The 23,741-nt window shown below is 42.3% G+C and overlaps 1 protein-coding gene across 4 annotated transcripts; it reads left to right on the forward strand.

The window, feature by feature from the left end:
- The first annotated feature begins 255 nt into the window (after positions 1-255).
- Positions 256-22,829, forward strand: PWWP2A (PWWP domain containing 2A). 4 transcript variants are annotated; one of them, XM_065409033.1, is made up of 3 exons: positions 271-675; positions 775-947; positions 20,003-22,829. In XM_065409033.1, the coding sequence occupies exons 1-3, from the start codon at positions 271-273 to the stop codon at positions 21,681-21,683; spliced, it is 2,259 nt and encodes a 752-aa protein (XP_065265105.1). In that variant the 3' UTR covers positions 21,684-22,829. The 4 variants fall into 4 exon arrangements, with proteins under 4 accessions (XP_065265104.1, XP_065265105.1, XP_065265107.1 ...); XM_065409032.1 differs by having other exon boundaries at positions 256-947; XM_065409035.1 differs by lacking the exons at positions 271-675; positions 775-947 and adding an exon at positions 1,115-1,441.
- Positions 22,830-23,741: the final 912 nt, after the last annotated feature.

Raw genomic sequence — 23,741 nt, forward strand, 5'->3', positions numbered from 1 at the left:
GGCCCCTTTGATCTTTAGAGGTATTAAACTCAGCCCCTTCTTCCTCTTCCCGACCCCTGAATGAATGAAGTCTCTAATGGCCAATGAGAAGTTTCTATTCGGCTTGATGGACTTTCCCAATCTCCAATAGGAGCTTAGAATCGTGCCGTAGCCTCCAATGAGATGTCAATGATGAGCGCAATGGGCGGGCTCTGCCTCCCAGGCGGGCGGAGAAGGCCGCGGTTATCGATCCCGCTGCTGGAGGGAGGCGGCGGCGAAGGAGCAGAGAAAATGGCGGCCATGGCTGCGGAGGCGGCGGCGACTGCAGCGGTGCCGGGCGACGGGGGAGCCGGCGAAGCTGAGCCCGAGATGGAGCCCATCCCGGGCAGCGAGGCCGGCGCAGACCCCCTCCCCGCTGTCAGCGAGGCCGTGGAGTCGGCCGTGCCTGATGGGGACGAGGCCGACGGGGGAAAGCCCGCTCCGGGGGAGGCCGAGGAGCCGCCGCCGCCCGTAGAGCTTGCCCGGAGCCCGGCTAGGACCCAGGAGCCGGAACCTGAGAGGACGGAGCCGGAGGAACCGGAGCTGGGTTTGCCCCAGTCCGAGCCTAGAGAAGCGCCCAGCCCGGAGCCCGAGGAGGCGCCGCAGCCTGCTGGGCACCCTGAACTTCCCGAGGAGGAGCCGCAGCCCTGCCCGCCGGCTGCTGGGGGCCCCGTGGAGCCGGAGCCCGGGGAGGAGCCGTGCCGGCCGGAGGAGGAGGAGCCGGATGCTGCTGATGCTGCCGCTGTAAAGCCAGAGCCCCCGGCTGCCGGCTCCCCGGTGGCCCCGGCCGGGGGGGAGGCGGAGGCTCCGCTGCTGCCTGGCTCGGAGGTGCGGGTCACCCTGGACCACATCATCGAGGACGCGCTGGTGGTGTCGTTTCGGCTGGGGGAGAAGCTCTTCTCCGGGGTCCTCATGGACCTCTCCAAAAGGTGAGATGCCGCTGGAGAACAGCTCCTCCCGGCCGGGGGAGATCCCCGGGCCTGACCCCGAGGCCCTCAGGGACTTCCGCAAAGGGTGAGAGCGGGCCCGGGCTCCGCAGCTTTCCGTCAGCCGCCTCCTTCCCTCCCCCTTGAGAGATGGAGTGTAGGGGACTCGGGCTCTGTACAGAAGTAGTCCTTGGCCCTCCATCCTTCCTGGTGATGGAGGCGGGGTGCTTGGAGCCGATTTACCCCTTTAGCTCTATCCCGTTGTGTGAGGGAGGAGGAACTGCCCCGTGTTAATTACTCCCTATCTAAAGAACCCGGCCCTTATCGCAGGCTAAGCCCCAGGCCGTGCCATGATGGGTAGGAACGATGCCCCCGCAGCCTCGTTGCATTGAGACAATGCCTAACAGCACCTTCTCCGATCGCCAGTTCTGATGCGATGTAGCCTCTGCCGCTGCCACGCACGCTCTCTGGTCCTCTGGCCTACTACTGGGTTAAAGGTAAGGGAGAGGCCCTTTCCTTTTAAGTAATAAAAATAGGATAAAAGCTGGTCACTGACCAACAAACCTCCCACCCCCCGTTTTGTGCTGCTGTTTTAAATAATAAGAGTTGTTGCCTTGTGGGAATTAGAAAATATGAGAGAGGCAGGAAGAGCACATGGTCATTTCCCTCTAACTCAGTTAGGATTCATCTTGGGCCTTCCTAATCCCACCGTCCTGGTAACAGTCATGAGCTTGAACGCAGAGCATTGGCCTGAGCCTCCCCAAATCATAGGGGTCTTCAGATCCAGAGTTCTGTTTTGGGTGCTCATCTCTAACTTACAGCTTGCATTGACCAAGTCACATCATATTATCCTTTAAAAGCCCACTGACACCTTTTGGATTACAGCAATCTTCAAATTGAAGGTTCTTGACGCCCTGAAGGGTTTACTAGTATAATTCTCCTTGTGTATGGGGAGGGGCTTTCTCTTCAAGTAACCAATATCCACCTAGTAAATCTGGGCCTGAAGAGACAGTTTTGTTAGTTCAAGCCCAACATTTTGGGGAAACTTGCACAACTTGATGGGAGTAAAAATTGCCCAGAAAATTCTAAGGAAAGTATTTAAGGATATAAATATCTCTTCCCCTCCCTCCCCTTTCTTCAGTGTTTGTAGTCTAATACTTCAGCATTAAGCAAGTACAGAACAAAGTGACATTGACTAGGCTATTTTCATTGCCTGTTCTAAGTGAAGTGCAAAAAGAAAAACCATAAATCTTGCAAAACGGAATTTGCAAATGTTCTTAAACTCCACTAATCCAAGATAGTGGTTGTGACATAGAGAACCTGTATGAATTTTAAGGAATTATTTACCTTTGTAGTCTCTCTGCTCTTAGTGCTTCCTTTAGAAATGGGGCCAATGGCTTTGAGCATTTTTGCTTTGGGGTCAGCTTGTTTTTTGGGGCAGATATTTAGAGAGGTGTATGGCCTTTTCTAAGTTCAATGAAGATGATTTAAGATGTTAGAAACATCTTAAAAATCATGGAAGCTAATTCCACAACTCAGAATTTAACCATCTATAGTTTGAAAAGTCTAAAGGCACTTTCATATTTTATTAAATTGATTTGAGGCTGATCTTTAATTGTGTACATTTTTAGCATGAAATACTGAAAAGCCCCAAACCAGTGACGGGCACATTCAGTTACCCATCTAGTTAACTTATTTTTTAATTCAATTCTTTTGTAGATCTGAAATCCAGACCCTCAGAGTTGCTGGCTCTCACTCTGTTCAGTCACTTGCACTATGTGGGTGTCAAATCACTTGCCATTAAATGACTCTGGATCCTGTATGTATGAGTAAGGAAAATCCTGATTTCTTTCCCCTCCTGAAAAAACAAACAAACAAAAATTACCTGCATCTTATTAAACACTTACATTTGACCCAGTGTATTCTCTCAGATATAAATGCCTGTGGTTTCTGGGTACAAAAATTGTCTCACCTCTGAGGGTCCTCCAACATGTGGATTTCCAATATCCCTTTGAGGCACAGGGCCATCTGCATAGAAGCACTATGGCTCCACACAGATGAGGAGGGGCTCCTTGATTCCTTGGTAGTGTGGCTTCAGTGGATCCATGCTTTGGGGGGGGGGGATAGCTCAGTGGTTTGAGCATTGGCCTGCTAAACCCAGGGTTGTGAGTTCAATCCTTGAGGGGGCCACTTGGGGATCTGGGGAAAAATCAGTACTTGGTCCTGCTAGTGAAGGCAGGGGGCTGGACTCGATGACCTTTCAAGGTCCCTTCCAGTTCTAGGAGATGGGATATCTCCATGCTTCCAAGATTGCCCCAAACCATTTGTTAAAGTTAGGGGGAAGCATTCCTCATCACAGGGCTTTGTGGAAAAGGTAGTACAGCTAAGGGTTGTATTACCTTTTCTTATGGGCTGATGAGGGAATGATGCATCTTCTGTGTCTGTCCCTCTGTCCATGTGCATCCTGGACTTCATGGATGGTCCCTCTTCACGTGGATGTGGAAGATACAGTTTGGACTCTTTTTTTAAATCAAAGTTTGGGGGCGGGCCTAGGGTGAGAATTGGACTTCCTTACATACAGGCTCTGCAATGTTTTGCTAGTGATACCAGTGTATGTGAACTGGCAAGTGAGATCTGGACTCAAATCCCCAAAAGAAGAATAAAGTAGTAAGTTAACTTTAGAAATGTACTAGGCACGTTTTAACTATAGAATATTTCAGCACTTAAGTGTTAAACACATTTTTTTAAGATAAACTCAACTTCTGTGCTATTTTTGTTTTGCTGCATTAGCTTATCTAGATTTTTATGCTTTGATGGCCTGTTACTGCCTTAGGATAGTGCTGTCAATATCAGAAAACTATGATGGTCTCTTCATTTGTCTTTATGAGATGTATAATTCCTGTAGCAGGTCTTGTTTAAAAACATCAATAGTACACCGCTACCTCGATATAACGCGACCCAATATAACACGAATTCGGATATAACGCGGTAAAGCAGTGCTCCGGGGGGGGGGCTGCGCACTCCGGTGGATCAAAGCAAGTTCAATATAACGTGGTTTCACCTATAATGCGGTAAGATTTTTTTTGGCTCCTGAGGACAGCGTTATATCGAGGTAGAGGTGTATACAAGTTTTGACTAACCGTAACTCTCTTTTGGGAGTGTCTGTTTACTGAATGTTGCAGCTTTTTATAGGAATAATTACACTGGGGAAAAACCAAACCAAAAGCCCCACAAGTTCTAACATGGGTTCACTTGAAAGGGTGGGAATCCTAATATAGAAAAAAATATGGCCATTGGAACTTTGCTCCCACCAGTTCATCTGAATTTGTGGAAATTTTTCTAAACTTCTCCAGTGCAGACATGGCCACCGCCTCCAAATCTGCTTCTTCTAGAAATCTTAAACTTATCGGTTCCTATGCAAGTCAAGTAAATTTTTGGTAAGGATAAAAAAATCTAACCTAGTCCACTCTTTGTTTGTTTGTTTGTTTTTTAAATGGTTACCAACACCTTTGGTTATAGGTTCTAACTCACCCTACCCACAGTGAACTATGGGTGGAGGAAATCACCTTATGCTCTGAAGAATGAGGATTAATAGCACTTGTATTCTAGCAAATGGAAATGAGACTGCTGTTTGCCTCATTATTGTATGGCAATGACTTTGAAGGTTAACTTGTGTGTAAAAAATATATGCATTTCATGCAGGCAAGTTTATTGCCCCTCTGAATTTTAGTGCTGTCACTCCTATATTGTGGGATGTAAGCACAGCCAAAATGCCTTCAACCGATTCTGTTGTTTTTCTCTGAACCTCTACTACTTCTATTTCTGCTGCTGAAATGAAATGCTAGCCTTTGTATTTATTCCAGCAGAGTTTTAAATGAGGTCAACAGTGTATATATAAAGGAACATTGTCAATTACATTTTTAATTGACAAATATCAACATTTTTTCTGTTGGAGTACCCCCTTTAAAAATAATGTCCTATTTAAGTATTTATGGCCCTCATCACTGTAGTGCAAGTGCCCTAATCACTAATGAATTTTATCCACACGATATCCCTGTGAGATAAGGATGTATTATACCCACTTTTACAAATGGGGATCTGAGGCACAAAGAAATTTAGCAGCTTCCCCATGGTCACATAGGAGGTCAGATGTTGATCTGGGAATTCAACCTGGGTCTTCTGGGTCCCAGTCCAATTCCCTAGATCAGTGTTTCCCAAACTTGGGGCGCTGCTTGTTTAGGGAAAGCCCCTGGCGGGCCGAGACGGTTTGTTTACCTGCCGCGTCCGCAGGTCTGGCCGATCGCGGCTCCCACTGGCCGCGGTTCACTGCTCCAGGCCAATGGGGGCTGCAGGAAGGGCGGCCAGTACATCCCTCAGCCTGCGCTTCTTCCAGCAGCTCCCATTGGCCTGGAGCAGCAAACCGTGGCCAGTGGGAGCCGCGATTGGCCGGACCTGCGGATGCGGCAGGTAAACAAACCGGCCCGCCTGCCAGGGGCTTTCCCTACACAAGCGGCGGCCCAAGTTTGGGAAACACTGCCCTAGATAATTCCAATTAAACATTCTTCATACCCAGGACCTAGTTCTTATATTTTTATTAAAGGGAGTTTTTGTACCTAAGCTGAAGTTCTGAAATGTCTTTTGGGAAATTCAAGAACAAGCATCACTGAGCCCACTCTCCTCCTGCTTACACTCCCACACGCCTGCCTGCTGCTGATTTTAATTCTAGTAGTGCTGCTGCTATTACCTTTAAGCTCCTCTTGCATCGTCTCAGGAAGGTAATGCTTGAGAGCTCCTTCCTAGTGCATAAGTGGTGGTATCATCTTAATGCATGAGATGGGAAGTGCAGCTGACTATCAAAACAGAAGTTGATCATGCACATGGTGAACTTGGATAGAGATATTTTCTCTAACATTTTAATTATAGTAATATCCGTTGCCATCTGCAAAAATTGTTAGACACAATCTCCTTTTAAATTAATGTGTTTCTATGCATGCACTGTATTCTGAGGGTTTTATGACACTGCATGCAGCTATATTGGTTTCTGATACATTAATGCCACCTGCTGGCTCAGAATTGCTGCAAGGCTCACTCTGCACCTGGAGGAAGCAGACATTAGGAAGTATAGCACTTCTAAATCTTAAGAGGTGGTGTGAGAGTGCTTTTCATCCTGTTGGAATGCTATTCCAGGATTTAAAACTACATTGGGCTGAGTCTTAAGACTTCACCGTGTCTGTTTTTTTTTTAAGTTCTATTTTCTTGTGAACAATCACAGAATTCTTAGTTTAACAACAGAAAGATTTTGTTTCTAGCCCTGGTATATCATGATGTACTGAACCTTAAAAATCACAATTCTGACGTGCAGGGTTTTTTTTCCCCCTTTTTGAATTTCATCATAGCAGCTCTAGAAAGAACAACCATGAGAGCTAGAAACCAAAGTCTTCTGCCATTTGAAAGCATGAGATACCAGACTTCAGAGGAGAGAGCATTAATCTCTAGCAGTCTGACATATTGGCAGACAAAGTTATATGAAAATTGGGTTTTGGTTGGAACAAAATGGTAATTAAAATGATTTTTACATGACAACTCTGCTTTTAACTTATCCAGTTGGCTTAACTGAACTTTATAAATCTTCAACTCTTTTTGTAAAATTATTATTTGTTGCTTTGTTATGGTGCTCTCTCCCAATGATACTTCTGAAGTGGTTAGAAGCTTATGTTGCTTCTGCTCACATAGAACTTCTACTTCCATATGTAGAAAGAATTTGTAGATCCCAGTGAGGTTATGTGAACTGTCACAGTTGGTCCAAAGATTGTTCGATGTAAACACATTTTCTCAGTGTTTACAGCTCAAACATGGCAGCTTGGTGTTGATTAAAGCATGAGCTTTGGAAAGTGAAATTGATTAGTCTGTCTTCACTTTTAACACCAAGCAAAAGTGAAAAATAAGATTAAACTTGAATCTTTCCGTTCTGAGAATCTAAGGTTGTGGTAATGATATAGGTAAACTGTCTTTAGATATTTTTTTACCTGACTGTCCCTGAAAGGGTAAAGAATTTTCTCCAGTCAGCTTCCTTAAACCAATGTAGCTTCTATTAAAAAATACAAGAATACTGAAAAAATGTCCAAATCCCAGGTTGTCATGAACTGCTTACATTTTGGTTTTGGGAAGGAACCACGGTGCAGGTTGATATTGTCTTTAGGTTTTATGGAACTACTGAAGTTTACAAAGTTAATATTCAGTCACAAAAATTGGGGGGGGAGACCAACTTCTGCCTATCTTTTGACTCTAATATTGTTTCTCCTTCCTTCCTTGCCTAATCTGCACCATGTCACTAAGGCTATGGCTACACTAAAGTTTAAGTCGATATAAATTATGTCACTCGGGCATGAATTAGCCATTCCCTTGAGCGACATAACTTATGCTGACTTAAGCGCTGGTGTTGCTGTTGCTGGGAGAGCCGACATAGCTACCGCTGCTTCCTGGGGCTGGAATAATTAAGCTGATGGGAGCCATCAGCTTAGAGCAGCTATGCAGAGAGCTTACAGTGGCACAGCTGCATTGGTGGAGATGTGCCTCTGTAAGCTTTCTAGTGTAGCCATAGCTTAGGAGTCACAATCTCTTTCTGGTGACTAAAAAGTAGGGAAACGCAGTTGTTCTTTGGACTTGTGAAAAAGCCAGGTAGGACAAGCTGTTTAGGAAACAGCCACAAAATGTCAAATATCTCTGTAGTGTCTGCTTTTTCTTTGTCCATAATTATGGGCTCTTAGGTGCTAGTGTAATGCAGATAATTAAAAAGAATTATGGAGGTGTCAGTTGTAGTTGGATTGAGTTTTTCAGTTAAAGTATAGATTCTCTTATGTATGAAAATTACAGCATATTCTTCCCAAAAGCCTAGCACTTCCTCCAAGTATAGAGCAATATTTTTGGAAATTTAAGTAAATCCATTAATCAAATTAAAATGAATTTTAAAATGAGTCTCTTAAGATATTGTGTATCCTGTCAGACCTCTTTATTGTTCCTGATGACAAATTCATTTTAATAATGGAATAAATGCGGACTCTTCAAGCTTCCCTTAGAGTAAAAAACTTCACTGGAATCTTGTACATAGACTATGTTTGAAAGAAATAATATATTAAGATTGTTCATTTTTCCTCTTCATAAAAGAGAGGCTGAATAAGATCCCATCTACACTTAAATTTTGCTGGGATAGCTATACTAAATAAAGCAAAATAAACTTTATAACTACATCTGCACTAGGGCTTCAGCTGGTTTACAAAGAAATCACACCACTAACTGACACTCCTGTGCTGGCAAAAGTTTCCAGTGCAGACTACAGAGAACTCCACAAAGAAATGCCCTATTTTAAAATGTCTGCCATCTTCTGTTGTTCTCAGTTGGACTGATCTTAGAATATATGGCCAGTGCATCTATCTGCTTCTTACAGTAGTGTTCTCCGCCTTCTGACAGCATAGGATGCCACCATGTTTTCTGAGGGCAACTTGGCTTCCCTTCACTTGAGGGAATGTGGGGACAGGAGGGTGGAGGGGAAACTTGGGTGTACAACCTGGTATGTTCTGACTGCTTTATGTCACTTTGGAGCACAACTAAATATGGTGCTAAAAGTTAAAATTGAAAAAGACTTCAGTTGACATTAATCTTTAGATTGTTTGAAATATTGCATGATAGTACTTTTTGACTTTCTGGTTTAGTGTTAGATATTTTAATTAAAAAGGAAATTCCCAGACAAACTACACTGAGGTGAAATGAAGGCTGAGCATATACATCAGTGATTCTTTATTGATTGAATGACTGTAATCAGTGCAACGTGCTTGTTGAACTTTGAAATTAATTAAAGAATGTCTACTAAAAAGGGATTGCACAGTTTTAACAAAACCAATTTAAAAAGAACTTGAGTTTATAGGTATGAAAATTGTTTAGATCAACCCAGAGTCCCTAGCACTGTCATGACAAAAGAAAAAAGCTGTACTTAGTATCCAGGTTAAAGTTTAAAAATAAAAACCCATTTCAAAATTGGCATGTATTTTTTACCTCAGTGTAACCTGGTTATCTAGACATGCTGATGTGGAGATGAAGCTGCAGAAAACTTTACATGGAGCTTCCTTCCAATTCTTCCAGGAGGAGAGGGGAGGGGCTACATTCCTACCTTTATGGAAAAATCAGGGGTTTGGACCTGCCCCATACACAGATCCTTCAGACTTCTCAGGAGATGGCCCTGGGTGTCTATACTGAATGTGGTTTCATGAAGCTATAGTGGGGAGTGCTGCCCGTGTGGTTCCCCCTATTTCAAAGAGGGGTTTCTAGCTTCAGGGTTGCACTCTAAGTAATACAACTTCTACATCAATATTTTCTATTGGTGATCAGTGTGTTTGCACCTCGCTGTTTGCAGCCGCAGACCCACAGGGTCCTCTGTGGGTGGGAAAGATGCAGTGAAAAAAACGGATTCCTCTGTACGTAAGGGGAGCTAGAAGCATGCAGCTGCAAGCAGTACAGTGTTTTCTCAAACTCAGTGTGCTACGTGAAGCTCAATCTGGGCCTTCAAAAAGCCCTATTTGATATTGATCTAGTTTCTCTGATAGGTGTAACTGTTAATTCCTGATGTAACTTCATTAAAACACTCAACTCAATATTTAACTGTAGAAATCTTTGACTTCAGTTGGAAGATGTTTACGTGCTCAGAAGTTATACCAAATAAAGACTTGTGACTGTCATTTACATGTAAGTGAAATATATTATCCCATAAGTATTCTGTTTATATGTAGAGTCCATCAGTCCAACACTGGCTGCGTGGGACATGCATAATTATTACTACTGGCAGATCCTAATAAGCAACGTTTGGGGTGGTAAAAGGCATTGGCCACTTACTATGTGCTGTTTCTACAGAAATGGAAGTAACTCAAATTGGAGATGCAAGCCGTTGTTCTGGAACTTTGACTAAATGAAATACTGCATTTTCTGAACTGTGAACTCTGGTGCCATATTACTCTGGAGGGAAATAAACTATTGAGACAATAATTCAGCTTCTGTGGCTACCTACTGGTGTCCCGGTGGATACTTAGTATATATTTAGGTAGACTCTTAAATTCTACACTAAGCAGAATAATAGTGAAATATTAGGGGTATGTTCTGGATACCCATGTTCAGGATACTGTGCTTGGTGTTAAGTAGCTTACATAATATATAACCAATATAGCTATTGAATACTCATGTGCATAAACAGTCAGATTGGAGCTTTATTATTAAACTAATTCCTTCAAATTCTGAGTAAAATATTTCAATTAGGTAGATGATGCATGAAACAAAGATGCTCAGAATTAAGTGGTGCTAAATATTTTAATAAATGTAGCCAACATACTACAAAATGTTTGAACCTTAAACCAAATGATTCCTGTCTTGGCTTCTGCAGAATACACATAAGGAATACTATACTGGGTATGAATAACAAAAAAAAAAAAAAATTGAGAGAATATTTTAATTTATAATCAGACTATTGTAGGCTGACTGTCAGTGATAACACATCAGAGGTCAGTGGACTCCTTGTAAATGATGTATTAAATCAAATCTGATTCTTTCCTGAAATATCAACTTCCTGTGCTGATTTAGATTAGTGATCATGCATTCTCATAAGAGTTATGCCCAGACACCATGAAATCCTAAGTCTTTTCAAGAGACTGAAGAAACATGGCTCACGTTCAATTGTTAGATTTAAAACTATCCTAGTTGGCTTTTCTCTGCAGGAGGTTTTGTTAGTTTGCTAGAAAAGCTTTTTTCCTCTTTCACTCCCCTCCTCCCCCATGTAGTTTGCAAGTGCAGGAAGGGTTCACTTAAGTCCTACCCATTAAAGTAAACCTCCATGCCATCATGCATTGTTTAAATGCTTGTGTGCATATGTTTAGACTAAAGAACACTACAGATAATTCCTAAATAGGCTCATAAGCGTAGAAGAACGTTTATAACGTGTACTCACATTTCTTGCTTTAGTCTTGACTTAATTCACATACAGGCAAAGACTCAAATATTTCACGTTCTTGTGGTAGCTCACGCCACTTGAGAACAGAATTCTGAAAGTATACATAATTATTTTCTCCTCGCTACCCTTCAGAGAACTTAAATTTATGTAGATTTTGCTTTTTTCTAGTTATATCAGTTTATCAACATTTATGAGAGAAGCTTCTGCAGCTTTTGGTTTTACTGATGTCACTTAACTAGTCTATACATAATTACAGAGGACCACATAATTAGCTCTGAATATTCATTAATTCTCGTAGCTCACAGGACTTGCACAAAAACCTTATGAAGTACTTGACCAGTGATGACTTCAAAAATTTAGTGATGTGGTAAATTTGGTAGTATCAGAAATGGTCTTTGTTTTAAAAGTAAGGCTGATCATGCTCCAGAAAGTTTCCTTATTTTGGTACAGGTAGTCTGGCTGTGCCCTACTTCTGCTACTTCATGTTTGAATCATTCTTCACTCTTCTCTGGGATTGCTAAATCTTTCTTCATTTATTCTGTTTTTAACACTTCTTCTAGCCATTCCCTCATATCCTAAGCACATAAAATCCCTAACAGCATTAATGCTCATGCACCCAGTTTGTTATCTCAGAGGCTGAAATGACCTCTGACTGATATGTCAAGCTCATTACTTAAATGTGGCAGTGCATTACTATAAAATGTTAATAGGAATAGTAAAGTCTTCCCTCAGCTATATATTTCTGAAACAAGGGGACAGGTCCTGATTCCTACTGTGTCACAAAGCCTCAGGAAAGCCAGGTTAACTAGCCCTCTGAGGGGAATTCCTTGGTTGGTGGCAAAAACTGGCATAGCATTTTCTACATCAACCCCTTCCTGATATGGGTGGGTTTTTTTTGACAAAGGCCTGGAACACATCTTGGAGGCTCATATGCAGCCATTTGTAAATTAGAGCAGCTACAGGTCTGCTCTGAATTATGCCAGACCTGGGCTAGTACCTGGGTTAAGTACTCTTAAACTACCTTTTGCCCTGCCCTCCTCCAGTCCTGTGCCAAGCACAGCTCAGGCTAGGTCTACACTACGGGGGGGGGTCGACCTAAGATACGCCACTTCAGCTACGTGAATAGTGTAGCTGAAGTGGCGTATTTTAGGTCGACTTACCTGGCTGTGAGGACGGCGGCGAGTCGACTGCTGCCGCGCCGCCGTCGACTCCGCTTCTGCCTCTTGCCGCGGTGGATTTCCGGAGTCGACGGAAGAGCCATCGGGGATCGATTTTATCGCGTCTTCACTAGACGCGATAAGTCGATCCCCAATAGATCGATTGCTACCCGCCGATTCAGCGGGTAGTGAAGACGTGCCCTTAGTTACAGAAGAGGCTCTAGCACAAGATCTTTCCTGCTTTGCAGATGAGGACTTAGGGTGTAGTTGTAGGTTGTGTAATTACATCAAAATGAATGAAAAGCTATAGATTACATTGTCCTATGAACAATATAAATCACTCATGACTGGAGTCATGCATCAAGAATAAATTTTATTTTTGTATTTAGCAGATCATAGAAACTGTGGTGGTAACTTCAAGGGATGTCATTCTGTTTAATAAAAAGTAATATTGTACCTGAGACCGGTTCTTTGTGCATGGAATGCTCTTGCTTAGCTTTACCATTGTATTTGGATATGAGGACAAATTGAAGATATCACTTGCAGTGTTTGCCACTTTGCATTTATTTCAAACTGAATGGTTAAACAGGCCTAACTTATGTTGCATAATTGGTTTTGGTTGTTTTAAAAGATGGCATTCATTACAAACCTTTTAGACTTACAGGATGTACTTCAGTTCAGAACATAGGCCAGTAAAGGTGACTCATGATGTCAAGATTAATCTGAAGAGTGGTGATGCGCTTTTCATCTTTGAATTTTTATAGTGGCATTTTTCTTGTGGTCCTTCTTCACCTTTGCTAATACCAGTTAACCAAAACACTTTCTTTTAGAACTTGTAAACATGTAGAAATTCTATCAAAATTTAAAACCATTTGCTCTGTTGTTCATTTGAAACATCTAGTCTATATAATACAAAGAAACTGAGAGTGGAACAAAAACACTTAGCAGAACACCTTTTTGAGGTTTTGTAAATAGTGAGTGACTACAGAAATAGAGATGGGGCTTGATTTTTATTTTTTATTCAGTACATTGTGGTATTTCATCTGATAAATTAGTGAAAACTGAATAATATTTGGCAAGTTACTTGAGTAATCACCCTTACTGTTTCCTTTGGCTTTGTTAGATCTGCTCCCTTTCTGTTTTTTTCTGCCCCCTCTTTTTTTCCCCCCTCATGCAATAGGAAAGAAATACTGTTTGTCGTCTTCAGTGTTTTCCTTCCTTCCTTCCTTCCTTCCTTCCTTTCTCTATCACCCCTACTCTCTTCTTCTAGTTCTCTCCTTCCCAAACCTTTCCACTTCAATTCTCTTTTCTAACTTACCCTGTCAATCTCTTCCTTTCTCCCACCCACACGCTCTCCCCACCCATGCATCCAGACATAGACTCAGGAACTTTACTAGATGCCTAATAATAACCAACAAATTAAACCTATTAATGACAGAGAGATACAAGAGATGGAAGGTAGCCCATTGCTGTGGGGCAGTGTCCAAGTAAGAAGCCAGCACCCATCTAGCTGTTGGGGAAAACTGGCTGTACCGAACCTGATTTAGGAGCTTCATCTTTCAAGTCATACAGGGCCAAATTTAGGCTCCAGTGAACTCTTTGTACTAGAAGTGTGGACTCTACAGTGGTATTGTCTTATCCCATGTTTGAAAACATTGGGGGAAGTCTTGATTAATGTTAAAATACAGTAACTCCTCGCTTAACGTTGTAGTTATGTTCCTGAAAAATGCAACTTTAAGTGAAACAATGTTAAGTGAATCCAATTTCCCCATAAGATTTAATGTAAATGGGAGGGGGGGTTAGGTTGTCTGGTGAAATTTTTTTCCCTGGAAAAGACTTTTGTGTGTGTGTGTGTGTGTGTGTGTGTAAGTTTTAAACAAACAATTTAATACTGTACACAGCGATGATGATTGTGAAGCTTGGTTGAGAAGTCAGAGGGTGGGATATTTCCCAGGGAATGCCTTACTGCTAAATGATGAACTAGCTTTTGGCTGAGTCCTCAAGGGTTAGCCCATTGTTGTTAGTGTAGCCTCACACTCTACAAGGCAGCACAAATGTAGGGAGGGGGAGACAGCATGGCAGACAGAGACAGAGAGACACACCCTGTGTGTGTGTGAGAGAGAGAGATGTGCATTGCCCCTTTAAGTACGCTGACCCCACTCTAAGTATACTGCCTTGTTAAGTAGATCAGCAAGTTGAGACAGCAGCTGCTCCCAGGAAGTTCCCTCCATCCTGAGCCCTATCCTGTCTCCCTCCTCTCCCCCCATGGAGATAGGATAAGTGGGGTGCAGGACCATGGGGGAGGGGTACACCCTGACATTAGCCCCGCTCTCCACCTCCCCTGCACAGTAAGCAGGAGGCTCCCGGGAGCATCTCCAAGGCAGAGGGCAGGGAGCAGCACATGGCAGTGGGGGAGGGACAGCTGAACTGCCAGCAATTGATCGTCTGCTGAGCGGCTGCCACACAGGGAACTTAAGGGAGCAGAGAGCTGATAGGGGCGCTGCCGGTCCACCCTGGTTCCAAGCCCCCACCAGCTAGCTCCAACGGGCTGCTCTTCCTGCAAGCAGTGGACAAAGCAGGCGGCTGCCAAACAACATTATAAGGGAGCATTGCACAACTTTAAAAGAGCATGTTCCCTAATTGATCAGCAACGAAACAACGTTAACCGGGACGACTTTAAGTGAGGAGTTACTGTACTGTAAACCAGTTCTGACAGTAGAAAGTTACAGCAAACTATGCAATGACAGTTCCTGGTACATCCATTATAAGCACTGCATTTTATAATGAAGAACCCAACTTCACAGTGAGTTAATACAATGTACTCTTAAATTGGTATGTATCTTAATTTAAATGCTTCCAAGAACTGTCCCATGGGTCCTGTGCTTCACTAGCCCCTAAGTTTCACAGAACTTTGAGAGGGAAGACAATAGGATTTGTTAAGTAGGAACGGTTGAGCATCATTACTACTTGTTTTTGCAGCATCCACAGTGGACTAGGTGTTATGTAGTCTTAAAACAAACAAAAAAAAAAAAAAAAAAAAAAAAGCACCATCCCTGTTTTGAAAATCTTATACTATGTAAAGTGATTTTAAAATTGTTTCTGGTTGCTAGATTTATACCATAGCAAATAGAACACTTTCCAGTAAGCACTTGATGACCAAAATAAGAGAGGTTACTGAGCGTAAAGCTGACCTTAGATTGTGGCTTCTGATTTTGTCCCTCTTTCAACAAGGTCGTACAAGTGTGATTGAAATCATTAGGTGAGCTTCTTATTTGTTACAAATTGTCTAAGTTTGAGCTGTATATGGAATTCACATCTTTATATAAACTTGACTGACCTCTGTTAATGTGATGGGACTTAAAAGCCAGTTCTCACTGTTATTTACCATGGTTCTGCAATACTTCCCTGAAACAAATAAACAAACAAAAACAAAAAACCTAAGAGCAGAGAAACCCACCCTCAAAACTAGCTATTGGGGAGGTTTCCAAACTGTCTGCTTGGAATTGGAGGTAAGTAGAACTGGGTGGGAAGTGGAGTTTTTTAAAAATATGTTTAATGGCAGATGGGGAGTGAAACCCTGCAACACAACAGAATATAGTTAGTTCCTAAATGAATTTGCTGTCCTTTATTGTTTTTGTTTGGGGAAAGAACATCTTAATAATAACCCAATATCATCTAATCAAACTACTGTTGTCCTCTTTAGGAAAAATGGCTGGGTTATTGGCTCACTGAGGCAGTAGACAGAAGTCTCTCTAAACTAGAGACTAGGAAAAATATAGAACTGGACCCAGGATCTGGGGGGTGGGGAGAAGGGAAAGGTGGAGTGTAAAATGGCTACATTGTGGTACTTTCCTGTCTGGATATTGCCGCTTGACAATGTAGCCCCCCATCTCAGTCTGGTCTGGTAGCTCTTTGGGGCTGACACTTATCAGAAACCCATGTATGAAGGGGTGGGTAGATGTGGAATGAGTGGATGTAACTGAGAGAGGGAAGAATTGAATAGATAAGATAGAAAAGTAGGCTTTTAAGAATAGGCAGGTAATTTTTGTGGGGGGGGGAGGGGTAGAAACAGAAGAGACAAAATATAGGAGAGGTGGTAAAGAGCATAATTGTGACTATAGTAAAAGGATGGTATTCTGCTGGTGTGAGAGGCCAGTAGCTGGCTGACTGATTAACCCCAGCTGCCACACTTGGGAGAAGACCTGAAACTTAATGGGCTGGTCCTTAAAAAAAGGGGGGGGGCAGCCAGTAGAGGCTGGAGCTACTGTTGGGAGGAACTGCGCCCAGAAACAAAATGGACAGAAGGGAGACTGGAAAACCCTGTTATCACAAAGGCTCTGAGGTAAAAGTCAGGAACTTCTGGGCTGAGGACCTTACAGGCTTGGGGGACAGACTTAGAAGTTTTGATCTTGTTTTGTTGAGGAAACTTGAAATAAAATAAAAGAAACTGCAAGAACTGACCCTGTTGGAAATGACCTTCTCCTAGAGTCCAGGGAAGGTTCACAGGGAGAGTGCTGGCTCAGCCAGAGCAAGCCTGGGTCCAGCTGGAAGAGAGGGCTATAAGACAGGCCCCAGTCCTTTACAATAATGTAGGGAAAGAGGTGTAAAAAGAGAAAACATTGGAAAATGTAGGGGAAAAACCCATTATCTTTAAGAAAAATAATTAAATGGAAAGCGTATCTAGGGTTTTTAGTTACCATTATCAAGAGTACAGCTCTCTTGTCCTTTTAAATTGTAGGGCCTTAGTGCATGGCAGCTAATGTACTGCCATATCTTGTCTGGTAGGTTTACTTCTTGGGATGTCTATTGTATGCATTTTCCAAGTTCTGATACCTTAATCTAACTGATCAAAAAGTGGATACAGATCTTCCTTATCAGTATGGAAGAAATTTAAAGTTTCTTGATAACAGTGACTATGTAATGCAGTCAAAAACATTGCATTTTAAGTATTGTGAATTTAATAGTTAGCTGATACTGTAAATACTTTCCTAAAATTTAACTTTCCTGTGAATAAATTACCTCTGAGCCTCAACAAGACCAGAGTGCTACTTGTGTAATGTAAGTATTCTTTGACCTGATAAACATAATGGTCCATTTGGTGGACCTTTAAGGCAGTTACAATCTCAGATTTTCAAAAATGAGTCCCCAGTGGATTTATGCCAGGTGTACTTTCTCCAAATAACTGTAGAGGTATTTGTTCTTTTCTGAGTGTATACATAATACAATGTCTGAAGCTTTCAGTAATACATCAGAGAAATAGTTAAAATGAACAGTGTTCTTCTGAATTAATGGAGGAGTGTAAACTTTAGATATTAAGTAGGTAGAGCCTCCTGAACTGAATTTCAAAGGGAAGCTAGTTTATTTTGTGGGGAAGGGAAGAACAATACACACTAGCATGTGTAGAGGTGCACTGTAGTGCTTAAACTGTTAACACATACTATTCTTGTTCTCTTCCCTTATAGCTCAAAGGTCAGATGAACAGAACAGTAGCTGGTGTGTAGGTAACAGTCATGACTATGTCAATATGTTAGTTTTCTGTAAGTTTTCGGATGTTTCCTTTCAGCACTTTTGTGGAAACCAAACTCCATTGAGGTTGCTCTTCCTCTGCAAAATTATATATGGTCTACAACTGGGAGGAATAATGGCCCATGTCAGTTTGGATGCAGCATATTCATTTCAGCTTTTCTGAAGATTGCTTTGTTTATAACCTCTAACTTTTTTTTACCACATTTAATCAGTATGCATTAAAGTAAATCAGTAAAGACTTGTTGACAGTGTAAAGAATCTTCTAGCACATACAACGCCCTGTTTCATAATAGAGCAGCATACTTGCATTTAGTTAAGCTGTATTGGTAAGTGACACTAGTATATAAGTACCTAACTTCATATACTGCAATTATGCACTTAGTTCATGTTGAAAAGAAAGAATGGTACAGCCAACACTAATGCATGCTGCATGACAGCCTCTTATCTATGGGCTTGTCTGAACAGCAGTGGTTAGCTCAAGTTAATGTACTCAGAGTGGTTGGTTAGCAACTAGTGAGTTGTAACTATCTGTTGATCCCCACTGCATTATTAGCTCATGTGAACCTCAGTAGCACTTAAGCTTCAAACCATATCCCTAATGGTCTAGCTCAGGGGTCTGTGTGTTGCTCTTGCTTCGGGCAGCGCCCCCAGCAGCTCCCATTGGCCGTGGTTCCCTATTCCCGGCCAATGGGAGCTGCTGGGGGTGGTGCCTGAAGTAACAGCAACACACAGACCCCTGTTCTCCTCCTCCCCCAGGTTCCAACCGCTTCCCAGAGCGGTGCGGGGGCAGGGCAGGCAGGCAGGGAGCCTGCCCTGCCTCTGGTGCACGCCAGGCCAGAGCCCGCCCCCTGAACCCCTCCTGCAGCCGAACCCCCTGCCCTGAGCCCCCTGCCGCACCCCGCGCCCCTCCTGCACCCCAACCCACCGCCCTGAGCCCCCTACCATACCCCGCACCCTGAGCCTCCTGCTGCACCTTGCACCCTGAGCCCCCTGCTGCACCCCGCATCCCTCTTGCACCCCACACCCCAATTCCCTGCCCTGAGCCCCCGCCACACCCCACTCCCCTCCTGCACCCCCTGGGGGCAGGGAGGGGGCGGAGTTGGGGTGGGGATTTCGGGGAAGGGGTTGGAATGGGGGCATGGAAGGGGTGGGAAGAAGCGGGGTAGGGGCGGGGCCTCATGGAAGGGGTGGAGTGGGGGTGGGGCCGAGGGGGGAGGTGTCAGTAATGCGGCCCTCGGGCCAATGTACTAGTCCTCATGTGGCCCTCGCGGTCATTTGAGTTTGAGACCCCTGGTCTAGCTACCTTGAGTTTAAAATACCACTTAACTTGAGCTAGAGATCGTGTGTGTGAATCTGAATCAAGTTAGGGGCAAAACTCGAGTTATACCTTAAGCTAATAAGGCAGTGAAGACAGGTGCCCAGTCAAAATTGAGCCAATGCCTACTGCTATTTCAGGGATTTCTTTTCCATTGGATTAGAATTAAATATTTGAGTCTGCTGCACATACTCCACGAAAACAGTTGTAGCTGCAGTATAAGTCTTAAAACTTGGGTAGGGCTAGCTGGGAGAAATAGAATGGCATAAGACATGCTGTGAGGTGGGGGAAGAGAAGGGAGAGCATATTTGTACCAAGTGTATTGAAGTAACAAGGATATCTTTGCCAGAATAGACCCAAAGTCACTTGGCATACTGTCTCAGACTGTACGTAATGCATCAAATGATCACGTACTGTTCTTAAGGAAAACTACTTGTGTATGAAGAACGAAGTTTGCTATCACTTACATTTTATTTTATCCATTATAACAGGTACTAGCATGTATATATTGAATACTTTTAAAACATACTGAATCTGCTTTGATAACTCTCAAAAAATGTTCTAAATATTTTTGTATTGCTCAAAAGACTTCTAGGAATTCTGTGCCTCGATTGGATTAGCATGCAATTTAATTTGTGCTGACTTTCTTGGGAGGTAATAAATCCACTCTCTTTTGGAATTAGTTATCTCTCAGCATTCATTTTCTGCAGAACTACAAAGTAGATCCTGTTTCCATTAGTGAGATCTTGAGACTAGACTACAGTAATGTGTGTTTAGGGCCACTTGTAGCAACCACTTAAACTGTAGCTACTGCAGAAATTGGTACTACTGTTTAAGACTTGTTCATGAGTCTGGAGCCTGTGTTCAGTGACTTATACTAACTATATATTGTTAAACGTATAGGTCCAGTGTCTTGTTTTGAGGAAAAATAAAACTACATTCTTAGACTCTGGATAAATAGCTAAAATGTCTTAAAAATAGCAATTCCTTAGCAGGGACCTCTTAAAAATATCTGTTTCAGTGTAGTAAAAAATGAGGACACTTAAAATTATCTTTTTTTTTTCCCTTTAAGGTTTGGACCCCATGGAATCCCTGTGACCATATTTCCTAAAAGGGAATACAAGGATAAACCTGAAGCCATGCAGCTCCAAAGTAAACCATTCCAAGATGAGACACAGGTGAAGTGTGAAGCCAGTGGTGCAGTCCCTGATGACTCTTCTCCCATTCAGCCATCAGAACCTAGCCTCGCTAAAAGCCTATGGACTTCTAAACCACCTCCCCTCTTCCATGAGGGAGCGCCATATCCTCCTCCTTTGTTTATCAGGGACACGTATAACCAATCAATACCTCAGCCTCCGCCCCGAAAAATTAAGCGACCCAAGCGGAAAATGTACAGGGAGGAACCCACTTCTATTATGAATGCTATCAAATTACGACCCAGGCAGGTCTTATGTGACAAATGTAAAAACAGTGTTGTTGCAGAAAAAAAAGAAATTAAAAAAAGTGGTAATGCAAGTGACTGCTTAAAATATGAGGATCATAAAAAGCGAAGAAATGAGAGTGTAACTACTGTGAATAAAAAACTTAAAACTGACCATAAAGTAGATGGAAAAAGCCAAAATGAAAGCCAGAAAAGAAATGCTGTGGTCAAAGTTTCAAATATTGCCCACAGCAGAAGCAAAGTAGTTAAAGTTTCTGCTCAAGCAAACACTTCGAAAGCTCAGTTAAATACTAAAAAAGTTCTCCAGAGCAAAAACATGGATCATGCAAAAGCTCGGGAAGTTTTGAAAATGGCCAAAGAGAAGGCACAAAAGAAACAGAGTGTAACTTCCACTTCCAAAAATGCACATTCAAAGGTCCATTTTACACGACGTCTTCAGAACACCAGCTCAGGTTCCCTCCCACCCCGATTGCGTTTAAAACCACAAAGGTACCGGAATGAAGAAAATGACTCCTCTCTCAAGACAGGACTTGAGAAAATACAGAGTGGCAAGATGGCAACTAAGCCCCAGTCTCGCTGCTCCTCCACCCGCTCAGCAGGTGAGGCCCCTTCAGAAAATCAGAGCCCCTCAGAAGGCCCTGAAGAGGCCAGCAGTGAGGTTCAGGACACAAGTGAAGTGCATGTAACTGTTGATCAGGATGAACACCAGACATTGGGCAAGAGAGGCAGCAAAAGCAATATAACAGTTTACATGACCCTTAATCAAAAGAAATCTGACTCTTCCAGTGCATCAGTGTGTAGTAGTGATAGCACAGATGATTTGAAATCCACCAACTCTGAGTGTAGTTCTACTGAAAGCTTTGATTTTCCTCCAGGCAGCATGCATGCACCTTCCTCCTCCTCCTCCTCTTCAAAGGAAGAGAAAAAGCTCAGTAATTCCTTGAAAATGAAAGTCTTTTCCAAAAACGTCTCTAAATGTGTCACACCAGATGGCAGGACCATATGTGTAGGGGACATTGTTTGGGCCAAGATTTATGGCTTCCCTTGGTGGCCAGCCCGTATTCTTACTATAACTGTGAGCCGGAAAGATAATGGCCTTTTAGTTCGACAGGAGGCCCGCATTTCGTGGTTTGGGTCCCCAACAACATCTTTTCTTGCTCTTTCACAACTGTCCCCCTTTTTAGAAAACTTTCAGTCGCGCTTTAATAAGAAGAGAAAGGGCCTTTACCGCAAGGCCATCACAGAGGCAGCTAAGGCTGCTAAGCAGCTGACTCCCGAAGTTCGGGCCCTGCTGACACAGTTTGAAACGTGAACGTGGAAAGTAAGGTAGGCAAGAATTTGGAGGCTCCACAAAATTTATAGCCTAGTTAGAGAGCTACCATGAAGGACTTGGCCAATTCAAAACGTTGCACTCAGTTGGCTGCTCTTTTTATACTAAAATTGTTCTGATTTGTAGCTGTTTCTTAAAAGTTAAACTAAACAAATTGAACATGCAATCAAAATTAATCTAAAGTGAGAACGTCAGTATTTTTCAAATGAAAATCTTTTTTTAAATTAAAAACTCCTCCCATGCATAGGAGCCATAGCCTCAGCTGAAGGGCAGTTTATTTGCAGGGAATTTTTAGTAGTTTCTAGCCGGTATGTATCTAGTCACTATATGGCAAAGGGTAAACAAGGGATGGAAGTAATTAATAGCTGTGACCTGGGTGGCCCACCAGGGGAAGTGTAAAAACTTAAGCCCTGTTTACGTTGGCCTTTAAACCTTGTTTCAACACTTCTGCATTAAGTAGCTTCTGTACATATAGCTGGTCGGTGTGAATGGGGCCAAAGTGAGTTCAAACCATGTTTAAAAACATGCTTGGTTTCATCCACATGGCCAGTTTAAATTATGTTAGAAACCAATTTAACTAACCCCTTTAAACAGAGTTTAAAGGCCAGATTAAATGGGGTCTTGGTGACCACTTTTTCCCCAAACACTCAGCCTTTCTATGCACACAGGGGCACAAGTACCACACTTCAGGGTCTGACAAGCTGAGGGGATGCCTCTTGCCCAAAGGCAAAGCTGAAATGTTACTCAGTATTTTGGAATCAAGGGCTGTTAATGCTGCATAGGTGTGAATCATAACTTCCTGTCTTTCTTCCACTGAAAAATCTTCCAGGCCACTTGTCTGGGAGTTTAGAGCAAGAGAGGTTTTGTTTGAATGTGTAAATAATTGATTGCTGAAACTAGTCAGATTTTCTTCTGACTGGTTGTTCCTAAATTCTTAGGATACGTCCTGGTAAATTACACTTTGTGAATTGTCAGATGTGTAATTGTTGCATTTTGGATGTATCTAACTTCATATTTTTTTTAATATTTCCGTTTTAAGGTATCTGTTTGCAGGTCAGAAAATGAGAATATGTAATTGTGTAATGCTCTGAAATGTACAAAAACTGTAAATAAAATGGACTAAATCTGAATTACTTGTGTGTGTTTCTCAAAAAGCTTTGAAAATTTTTTAGGGTGTTTTCTGTGTACATGATATTTAGAGGAGACACCCCCTTTAAAATGTAAATTCTTTCTCATTCAGCACTTTTAAAAGATCATTTGCTGTAAAGTACTATTGGTATATACTTAGGGTTCTAATTTTGAGACTAAGCATTCATCTATTTCCCCAAAAACTGGCTCTTGTAGAGAGCTCTTGTCTTAGGTAAAGTTTGTCAAATTATTTCTCCATAAATTCAGTTCTGTTCCATAGATTTGAATAAAGACAGAAAATATGACTTATACAGTAGGGAAATGTTTTCAATCACCATTTTTTCCATCTGTCAAAAGCTAATTAAGCCCAATCTCCACTATTGTTAGCTACTCTTGCATGTCTGTTGCTCAGTGTTGGCATTTTCATGCAGTTGATTTACATTTTTCCTTCCTAGTTTTGGTCTATACCTGACCATTTGAGTTACTATCTTTTTTCCTGTTCCAGCTTTGTACGATCTTGTGAAGAATTTGGCTGCCTTCATTCCAGAACAATTCCCATCCCAAGTTTTTCCATTTTGTTCATATTGGCAAAGCACAGATGAGGAATACAAATTTAAACTTAAATTGAATGTAGTTGTAAAACTAAAATACACAGTGTCAGGATTTAGTGATTGAACCCATTAAAGAATCTTTATTGTGATGCAGTTTTAGAAGATTAATATGCCGCCTTGCAACTGACAAGTCAGTTGGTTTCCAAAACACTGAGTGTCTTCCAACCTTGTTCAGTTACTCTGATATCAAGTTCATGTAACTACTGAATATCTAGTGTGTTTAAAAAAAAAAAAAAAAAAAACCTACACAAATACATGTTGGTCCAAATTGATTTTGCTCAGATTTCCTGAGGATCTCTCT

This window comes from Emys orbicularis, chromosome 8 (genome assembly GCF_028017835.1).
Source record: "Emys orbicularis isolate rEmyOrb1 chromosome 8, rEmyOrb1.hap1, whole genome shotgun sequence".
NCBI lineage: Eukaryota > Metazoa > Chordata > Testudines > Emydidae > Emys > Emys orbicularis.